Source organism: Arxiozyma heterogenica, assembly GCF_036370985.1.
Source record: "Arxiozyma heterogenica strain weizmannii chromosome Unknown scaffold_5, whole genome shotgun sequence".
Lineage (NCBI taxonomy): Eukaryota > Fungi > Ascomycota > Saccharomycetes > Saccharomycetales > Saccharomycetaceae > Arxiozyma > Arxiozyma heterogenica.
The window spans coordinates 1,460,022-1,470,669 of NW_027042658.1; the positions used below are offsets into that span (position 1 = coordinate 1,460,022).

A 10,648-nucleotide genomic window follows, 5' to 3' on the forward strand; every position below is an offset into this window, starting at 1 on the left:
TTTTTCTCCAAAAAAAAAAACAGTTTGTAGGAAGAAAAAGGGAAAAAAAGATTGTCAAAAAGTGAAATGGCGCTATTAAATTTTATGGCAAATCATTATACAATAATATGCTGAGTCTTGAACTTTCGGATAATATTATCTCCTATTAATCATTTATTTGTAACACAAATAAATCAGTATTATATAGAAAATCATTCGTTGAATTGATTTTATGTTCAATAGGCTCAAAGCCAATTATTCCAAAAAAAAAAAGATTAAGAAAAATAATGATCCGGAGTTTTAGTAGAAGAATATCGTTCTGGCCACAGGCAGGAATTGAATATAAGAAAGGTTTGAGCCATAAAATAAGAGATTTTATTGGAATTATACATAGCAGATTAAAACCCATATGTAATATTTTGTTTCCTAATTTTATCGTCGTCCACTACACTTATATTATTACAATGACACTTATTACGTCTTTTCTTTTATATCCAATTCATAATCAATCCTATATTGATATTTTATTTACCAGTGCAGGAGCAGTAACACAAGGTGGATTAAACACTATCCCAACAAATAATCTTACTCTATATCAACAAATTATTATTTACATTATGTGCTGTCTAGCAACACCAATCTTCATCCATGGATCGTTGGCTTTCATTAGGTTATATTGGTTTGAACGATATTTCGATAACATAAAATATACGTCGAAGCAAGATTTTTTAAGAAGAAGAACAATGACTTTGCAAAGTTTAAAAACTAAACCTCAAACAATTATCCACAAAACCCTATCAAGGGTGAACAGTAATTATCAAGAAGAATTGTCTCCATTAGATGAAATATCAAAGAATTCTAATAACAAGAGTAATAGTAATATTTCTATTAGTGATAATATATTAATTGATTCTCGGTTCGAGAAATGTACGAAAAAGGATATTGAAATTTTTAGGCATAGATCTGAAAAGGATATACCTCTTGAATTAATGCTTAAATCAATTGGCATACTACAGAGACAAAGAGATATCAATAATAATAAAATAGTAAATAAAGATACTTTGGAAATAAATGATAGCATCGCTATTCTTGATTCATCAATAAACGGAAATAAAGAAAAAAGTGGTTCGCAAATTTATGTAGTTTTGCCACCAAATGAACAGCATTCACCCTCCAATTCAATGATTATAAACAATCATTCTAGTAATAATAAACTTAATAATAAGAAATTTTCGATATTAAAGCCCGAAGTTTCAAATTATGTTATGAATAAGCCATTCTCCAATACAGTAATCCAAGACCTCTATCAGGATTCAACTTCATATTCAGATATATCAAGTAAGCCTATTGCTTCGAACAATTCAACATTTCTAAGCAGCACTTATGATTCAAATATTGAGCCTTACGAAGTAGGTTCATCAAGCCAAGAGTATAAAAAAAATACAACAAATTATACACAAAATAAACCTAGTGAGCTCCGGTTTGAACTAGTTCAATCTTCAAAAGAAAAAAAGCAATCCTTATCTAACGAAAGGAAAAAACAAAACAAGAGAAATACAAGATTGAAGAGATTAACTAATATTCTATCAATGTCTCCTAGCTTAAGAATGGACTATATAAAAAACAAAAGATTAAAAGCTTCAATTAGCAATATAGATTCATCTGATCAAACAACTCTTCGACAGAGATACAAAATTAATCAATTCTCAAATAGAAAACATGAGAATAATTTTTTTGGACATAGTAATATATTTGGTCAAAATATAGATAAAACAAGTGTAGACGAAATAGAAAATGACGATAATCAAAGAATAGATGAAGAGATAAATTTTCCAAGATCGAATACTTTGATGAGTGCAAATTATGTTTCTTGGGAACCAAGCTATGGTAGAAATTCTGTTTTTATTGGGCTAACTAAGGAACAAAGAAACGAATTAGGTGGTGTAGAATACAGAGCTATTAAATTACTTTGTATTATTCTTTTAATTTATTATATTGGTTGTCATATTTGTGGTGTTGTTATGCTAATACCTTGGATTAGTCTAAAGAAGTATTATAAGAACTTATTAGATTTAGAACATATAAACCCAATATGGTGGGCCATTTTCACTTCAATGAGTTCCTTCTGTGACCTTGGATTAGCATTAACAAATAATTCTATGATATCATTCCAAAATGCAATATATGTTCTAATCATATTAATGTGGTTTATAATCATAGGAAACACAGGTTTTCCAATTTTATTAAGATTCATAATTTGGGTACTTTATAAAATATCTCCTGACTTTTCCTCATCAAGAGAGAGCTTAGGATTTTTATTAGATCATCCAAGAAGATGTTTTACATTATTATTTCCGAGTGCAGCAACATGGTGGTTACTTTTGACTTTAGTAGCATTGAATTTCACTGACTGGATATTATTTATTGTACTAGATCTAAATTCCCCGCCAATAAATGAGATACCTAAAGGTATAGCAGTCTTGGCTGGGTTGTTTCAAGCTGTTTGTACTAGAACAGCTGGTTTTAATGTTGTCGACATTGCAGCACTGCATCCGTCAATTCAGGTTTCTTATATGTTAATGATGTACGTTTCAGTACTGCCATTGGCTATCTCCATTCGAAGGACAAATGTATACGAAGAACAATCATTGGGGATATATAGTAGTATCACAGATTTGGAAGACCTTGATGAAACCAGTAACGGAACAAGTGATAGCGAGGTTTCTAACACAATAAATACAAGTAACAATTCGGTTGAAACCAATATTAATAACGAAAGCAAAAAAGTACACAAAAGTAAAATAGAAAAGCGAAGGCAAAAACCATTGACAACAAGGTCATTCATTGGTGCACATCTAAGAAGACAACTCTCCTTTGATTTGTGGTATTTATTTCTTGGTTTATTTATTGTGTGTGTTTGTGAAAGTGGGAAGATACAAAATCCTGATATGCCTGCATTGAATGTATTTTCTATTCTTTTTGAAATTGTCAGTGCATATGGTACAGTAGGATTATCATTAGGTTACCCCGGTACCACTACATCGTTATCTGCTCAATTTAATACTATTTCCAAATTGGTTATAATTGCCATGCTAATTCGCGGAAGAAATAGAGGCCTTCCATATTCGTTGGATCGTGCAATTATCCTACCAACAGAAAAACTAAGGCAGATTGAAAAAATCGAAGATAAAAAGAGTAAGCATTACAAACATACACTCCATAGTTCTACTCAGACTCATGGAGATGCCATGAATAGTTATATCAGGAAGAAATATTACCAAACGAAAAGAAATTTTCAAAAAGTTAAAAGGGCTGCTTCCATGGCACAAACAGATTAACATCAACAGTAGACATTTTAACTTTATTTTTAAGGAATGACGTCATAATCCTCTAAGCCACTGCTGATAGTAAGTCAGTTAACAACATACACTGTTTTTGTTTCTAAAACTCTTGATTTCTCAGCCATGTTTATCAATCCAGAAAGTATTAAATATCTTTTTAATAAAGTAGTTATGTCTTAGTTTTATTTTTTTTTTTTATTTTTAATTTTTTTAATGATCTTTAAGGTCAAATATAAATAACGTTAAATAATTATTGTCAGGGTTAATAAGAGACAAATGACAAGCATAAATGGGTCAATCAAGAATATAATAAAGCAATATCCATGAAGCTGAGTGAAGATGGACATAATATTCATCTACCCATATGGTGGCAATGGCCATGTAATATAATTTGTTCTCTATCATTGTTAATATCTTTATACAGCATTTTTCAACATTTTCTAAATTATAGAAAACCACATGAACAAAGACTAGTTATACGAATTCTGTTATTAGTACCTATATTTAGTGTTACTTGTCTTATGGCAACTCTAAATCCATCATTTACTAAAATATATTTGGATTTTATTAGAGAATTTTATGAAGCATTTGTTATTTATACATTCTTTTCTTATTTAACATTTATATTAGGTGGAGAAAGAAAAATTATTACAGAGTTATCAATTGGCAAAAGACCTGTACGACATATATTGCCATTTCTATATGGTAATATTGATTTATCTAACCCTTATTCATTCCTAAGTGTTAAAAGGGGAGTTTTACAATATGTATGGTTTAAACCATTTTATTGTTTCTTTCTTCTAATATGTGAGATTTATCAGTGGGACAGTGTTGAAGTTTGGTTACTGATTTTGTATAATATGTCTGTAACATGGTCTTTATACAATCTGGCTCTATTTTGGAAATGTTTATATGATGATTTAAAACAGTATAAACCATGGATGAAATTTATGTGTGTGAAATTAATAATTTTTGCTTCATATTGGCAAGGAATGATACTTAAATTCCTAAGTTTTACAGGTAAGTTACATATAGATAGTGAGATAAATGGTGAAAATGTACCTTATATATATCAAAATGGGCTACTTTGTATTGAAATGATTGGGTTTGCAATACTACATTTTTTAGCATTTCCATGGACAGATTACTGTTTGCAAGCAATGCCAAATAGTGCTAGAATGAAACTTTGGTATTCTATTAGAGATTGTTTTGGTGGAGGGGATTTAATTTGGGATTTTAAACAGACTTTATTCATTGGTGATTCATATTATAATTTTAGAAATTTCTTGCCTAGTGAGAGTACCTCAATGACACACATAAACAATTTGATGACTAATATGGATCGATTAAATAAGGGATTACGTTTTGCAAATAATGGACAAGACACATATTGGGTTAATTATGGAAGCATAACAGATAGGCAAGAGTTCTTAGAGCAAAACAATAAGCAAACAGATAATACTAACGTCAAAGAAGAGCAATGGATCGATAATTTATTTGATACAAACAACAGGTATTTACCTGAAGATAAAAATTACCCTGTTGAATGGAACCCACAATCACATAAGTATACAGAACAAATAATGTCTTTACGAAATGAGATTGAAGTTAGGACACATAGTAATAGTAACAACCATACTATAGTGTAACAATAATTTCTGCTACTCTTGATTGTAATATTAATATTGATTGGAGTATATATTGAAATATCCAAGTATCTATCATTATGCATATTAAAGCTCATGTTGTGAGTATATATATATATATTTATGTACATATACTAATTTTAGTTTATTAATAATATATGAATGTTTCATGATCAAATATGTACATATAGAAGCATTCACTTCAAGAAATAAAGAAAAACCAAAAAAAAAAAGTAATACAAACTTAGCTATTTCATAATTATTAGTGATAATGAATATATGCATTGCTTCAAAGATGTCTACTTGTCTATGTTCTCTTCTTCATTTTTTTTTGCTGTAAAATTGTATATCAAGTATTAGTAATAATAATGCAATGATGGAGATATGGTACTAACAAAATAAAAAAAAAAAGGGTAATAACTTAAATTAAATCCATGAAAACAAAATGAAGGAAAGAGTAAGAAATGAAGTAAACAATTAAACAAACTCACCAATAACATCTATGATGAAAAAAAAAAGGATATGCTACTCTTGAGACCGCATTAAAATACGGTTATTCTCTAATCAAAAAATGTTTGGCCATTTCGTAGGAGGTCCAAGAGATGGCAGTAGCTGGAATAAAGGATATAGTTCTTGGGGTTAAACCTCTCCAAAATCCTCTCCAACCATGGACTTGGTATATAGCTCTGGCAGCCTTTGTAAAGGTGTCTGCTCTTTTCATGATATCCATTGATACAGACTTACTACCCCTAACTTGTAATACAGTCTTTATGCAATCCAAAGGTGTAGTCAAGGCAGCCCCAAGGGCACCACTAATCCCACCACTAATGCAATGGATAAATGGGTTATATGTATTGGAAGGGTTCAATAACTTAGTAGTTGTATCATAAAGCATAAAATTGAATGCAGCAAAGGGTATATTCATGGATAAAGTGGTTGGATATGAGACATAAAATCCGGAAACACCTTCATTTTTCAGGATTGATTTTGTTATTTGCCAAACAGAGGAGTTTGTTTGCAATTGAATTCTTTGTTTTATTGTATCGAATGGATTCATTAGAGCATCAGCAGCGATTGTGGCAGTAGCGCCACTTACTGCTGTTTTCAAGGGTTGAATAGTTTGGATATCCTCAGGACTTATAAGTGTCTTCTTTGTCCATTCATAAGTAGCAAAATATACGGCATGTGCTGGCCCTGCGCCTAGGATGACGGATTGCACTCCCTTCCACAGTGCCAGAGAGCCCTCCACGGTGGAGATACGAGATATCTGAGATAGCAGGTTACTACCGGAATATATTTTGGAAGTTACAGATGATTGAATACGAGTCTTTATTGCGTCAATTGGAAATAAGACAGAATGTTCCATGATTCCCGCAAATGCACCTGCCAATAACTGGTAATGTAAGGGAGCAGACGAAGGTAATGCTTCATAGTCTATTTCTTCTTCCTTGGAAGATGAAGGAGATGTATGTGGTGGAGGAAGGTGGGAAGAAGAAGAGGGGGAGGAAGAGGAGGATGAAGCAGAAGCAGAAGACATGTTGTCAGCTTTGGATTTAGTATCAGAAACACTCAAAGTCATAGGGAATAGAGTATATGGTTTTTGTTACGTGCAATGATAAATATTCTAAAAAAATATAAAATAAAATAAAATCAAAAGAAGGAGATAATTGAATAAAATATATTTAATAGACAAACAGGCAATTAATGTATATTTACAGAATTTGGGTTAAATTATTTATCTAAAAAAATAAAAAAATGTTTCACGGCAGTAACAATAATTTATGTAGTTTATTTCAGTTAATGGATCTTTCGCCAAGGCTTCTTTTGAGAATCTGTGAAAAACAAAAAAATATATATATACAAGGGATGTTGTTGGAATGTACTAGTCAGGAGCAAGAATAATAATTTAAATATATATCGTATACTGCATATCATATACTACACATGAACATATACATATATATATGTGCGTGTGTGTGTGTGCGTATATGTGTATCTCCTTCGAGTTCACAAAGGCTTTTCTTATACAAAACCTAGTAATGTATCAAATATTGTCCTCCTGGCGGGACTCAAGTCAAATTTTTTCGTTTTTGTTCAATTTGTTCATTTTGTTCATTTTCCTTTTGTCTGTTTGTCTGTTTTAGTAATTGGTGATTAGTAATATAGGCGATAATAACAGGCGTGTCATCGTCGTGGGGAATGGGGATAGAAATAATCATACAAAATAAAACAAAACAATACCAAATGAGAGAGAACTTGGAAAAACTGGCAAAAAAATAAAAGAAAAAAAATTTTCTTTTTTGGAGAACTCGAGCAATGAAAAAAAGAAAAAAGAAAAAAAAATACTAATACTACTAATAATAATAAAAACAGGGGTGTCGGAATTTCTCAGAATTTCTCAAAGAAATAAGGAAAAAAGGAAAAAAGGAAAACTTGGCTATTTCATTTTTTTTCTTTTGTGATGGAGGGAGTTAGGGTAAGGAGACTAATTCCAGTTAAAAATTGTGATTATTTTTTTCTGAATGAAGGTCTGAAACAGCATTTTGTTATTATTTTCAGTGATTTTCAAATTGACATGGAAAAATAGGGATTTTTTTTGTTCAGAAACACGATTGTAATATAAAAAGATGTACTCGAGAATAAATTATGTGTGTATGCCTTTTCTTTTTTATAGGGCTAAGATATATAAAACTAAGATGAAACCAATAAATAACAACAACAGTAAGATTTAGATAGAAAAAATGAAAATAAAAAAAAAAGGATAAACAATTAACTATGATGGCGATGGCAAAAGATAATCCCTGTAAATAAATAGTATTCGCGTTATTAGAGAGTTTGATTTATCTTCGTATGTTTGTAATACCAACATCTTCTATGTCAATCATGCTTAATCCATCAGAATAGATTTGTTTTCTCTTTTTTTATTTTTATTTATTTTTTTTTTTAAAAAAAAATCATACTATTAATTTCCTTTTTTTTTTCTTATAATCATTACTACAGTTTAGTAAACTATGTTACTAATCGATCAGGTTGAGTGAATAATAAATGCATTCGTAGGGTGTAAATGTGTAAGCCTTTTTACAATTAGTAAGCAAGATTCCTCATCTTAATAATCAATAGTAATCTTTTTCTTTATTTCCATACTATGTATAAGTAAGTAAAACATAAGTAAGGTTATGTTATGAGTATAAAGAAGTTTTATATTCTTAACAAAAAATCTAGAAAAGAGTGGAGTAGATTAGTTAGAAGGAAATACTTTATCATGTAAAATATTGTGTTATGACTGTTGGTTCATGGATATTTTATTTATGTTTGGTTCTTTTTGCTTAATTACAGGCAAAAATAAAATAATTAAACCAAAAGAAAAGAAGAAAGCGTTAAGGGAAAGAAAAAATAAAAAATAATAACAAAAAGAAAACTTAGTTAATTAGTCATCTACTCTTGTATCTACTTATTTAATACCAATCATTCTAAATACTAGTGGAGCTAATATAATTGTAATCATTGGAATACCGGAATATATAAGAAATCTTCCCAGAATTTCAATTTTTGGCTCTCCTATATAGGGTGTACATTCATGGCTGTTTGTCATTTCTTTACGCTTTTTAATAACTGAAGCTCTATCGTCTGTTAATCTTAACACCTTTGTTAAAAACGTGTAAATAATTTTCTTGCTCAGTAATTCTTTCCATATAATAATAAACGGGACTGCAATTAACGGTCTTAAAATGATAGACATCCCAATCTGATTAAATTTGCTACAATATAAATCCATATTGTATCTCTGTAGAACCCAATCTCCGACTTCATATCCTGATATAACACCAATAAACGCTACACTGTCAACAAAGCATGGGCATTCATCAATGGGTTTAACATGTTTATATAGCAGTAGTAATCCGATAGTTACACTGATAACTGGGAACGAAACATACTCTCCACTACGGAAGTCCCTGAAAATGTAACGTAACCACATTCTCGTACCAAAACATACAGCCCCACATATGGACCCTGATATTATGTCTAAGAAACCATGCATACCACAATAAATTCTTCCAATGACTAATGTCATGTAATATAATATAGCAAATCCAGTGTAGCACATCTTAAGAAATATGTTGAAACTTGAACAATCCCAAATATAATATATAAAATACATGGTGGCGCCCATGGCATTAGCTGAATGTGAACTTGGCGCACCATATTCCTTCGCTGTATATTTACTTAGTGTACTTCTTTTCACTGGTGGAGATTTGGGTCTTGGAAGACACCAATAATCTTTTAAAAATCCACTCAGATATATGGAATAACCAAGAATATACACTAAATCTCTTGTTTGTTCAAAATAACCAAACCATACAGGCATCGGTAAAAAAATAACATAAAATGTATGTGATCCCATTAATGCAGTATATGGGAAAAAATAATCTCTGAACGGAGAAGAATGTTTCCTTTGCCATTCAGCTAAATATTCTGATTGATGATCTGTAAATTTTGTCATATACTGTCTAAATTGAAACCTTATTTTAGACATCTTACTTTTAAAGTGACTTGGATCATGGTTTCCAGGATCTAACAAAATATTTCCTTCCTTAGAAATATCATAAGGCTCCTGCTGCTGCTGTTGTTGTTGTTTTTGTTTTTGTTGTTGTAGTTGTTGTAGTTGTTTTGGAGTGGAAACCACTTCAATTGTTCCACTCATATTATTGCTCTTGATATTACTTTATGAAGAAATACAAATATATATATATGTATATATACTTTTTGTATAAAGCTTCTTAATGTTCAAATTATGATATTATAAAGAAGGAAGAGCGTGTAGTACAATGATGAGGTTATGAATGAATATACAAGAACTCTGTTGTGTATTTATTTAATGTGTTGCTTATATTTTACATTAATATTTTAATACACATATATACTTTACTATTTGATGATCTGTTTTATGTCACTATTTTTTTTTGCATCATTTCACAATAAAATAATATGTATGCGTTGATATAAATCTCCACTTCTCAACTACGTTATCGTGGTCGGCGTTTTTTGTATTATGGATTTCGTATAATACTGGGTGTTTTTTCATTGTAGGTAGCTGCAAAAGCAAAAGAGAATAAAACAAACTGTATAGAAATAAACGAGGAAAAATCACCGATGAGACAAAAAGAAAAAAAAAAAAAAAGAAACACAATTAATGACAAACTAATTTATATCAAACCCTATTTGAAGAATATATGAAAAAAACTAAAAATTAGAAGTGACAAAAAAAACCTAAGTTTTTTTGTAACGTAAGAGAAAAACAATGAATTATTTTTTTTGTGTAATGTGTCTATTAAGTAAATATTGCTTAAATATTAAAGAAATACTAGTGCAAAAAACTAAAAACTTGGAGAATTCCATATAATACTATCGTAGTAATATCCTAAAGAAACTATCCAAAAAAAAAAGCTTATGTTTTGCCCAATAAATTCTTTTATAATGATAGAAATTGTATTACTTGAATTATAATATCCAATTTTTTCTATCAAAAAAAGTTGACGGTTAAATTTTCTGCAACGAAACTGCTTTTTAAGGTAAGTCTTGTTTCGTAGAATGGGTTTTAGGTAAATCTATATGGTGTGTACCATCACTGAAAACAGTTTATTGGGCATGTTTTTTAAATAAAAACAGTAGCAAAATAGCATA

At 30.0% G+C, this 10,648-nt stretch overlaps 4 protein-coding genes across 4 annotated transcripts; 2 read left to right on the top strand and 2 right to left on the bottom strand.

The window, feature by feature from the left end:
• Positions 1-266: 266 nt before the first annotated feature.
• On the top strand, positions 267-3,317 carry TRK2 (Trk2p; the record flags this gene model as incomplete). Its single annotated transcript, XM_064860923.1, has 1 exon — positions 267-3,317. The coding sequence occupies one exon, from the start codon at positions 267-269 to the stop codon at positions 3,315-3,317; it is 3,051 nt and encodes a 1,016-aa protein (XP_064717940.1).
• A 326-nt stretch (positions 3,318-3,643) lies between these two features.
• Positions 3,644-4,969, top strand: HFL1 (Hfl1p; the record flags this gene model as incomplete). The annotated part of the gene is made up of 1 exon (XM_064860924.1): positions 3,644-4,969. The coding sequence occupies one exon, from the start codon at positions 3,644-3,646 to the stop codon at positions 4,967-4,969; it is 1,326 nt and encodes a 441-aa protein (XP_064717941.1).
• A 550-nt stretch (positions 4,970-5,519) lies between these two features.
• On the bottom strand, positions 5,520-6,545 carry MRS4 (Fe(2+) transporter; the record flags this gene model as incomplete). Its single annotated transcript, XM_064860925.1, has 1 exon — positions 5,520-6,545. One exon carries the CDS (start codon positions 6,543-6,545, stop codon positions 5,520-5,522), a length of 1,026 nt encoding a protein of 341 aa, XP_064717942.1.
• Positions 6,546-8,417: 1,872 nt separating this feature from the next.
• YSR3 (sphinganine kinase YSR3) lies at positions 8,418-9,668 on the bottom strand (the record flags this gene model as incomplete). The annotated part of the gene is made up of 1 exon (XM_064860926.1): positions 8,418-9,668. The coding sequence occupies one exon, from the start codon at positions 9,666-9,668 to the stop codon at positions 8,418-8,420; it is 1,251 nt and encodes a 416-aa protein (XP_064717943.1).
• Between the last annotated feature and the right edge of the window lie 980 nt (positions 9,669-10,648).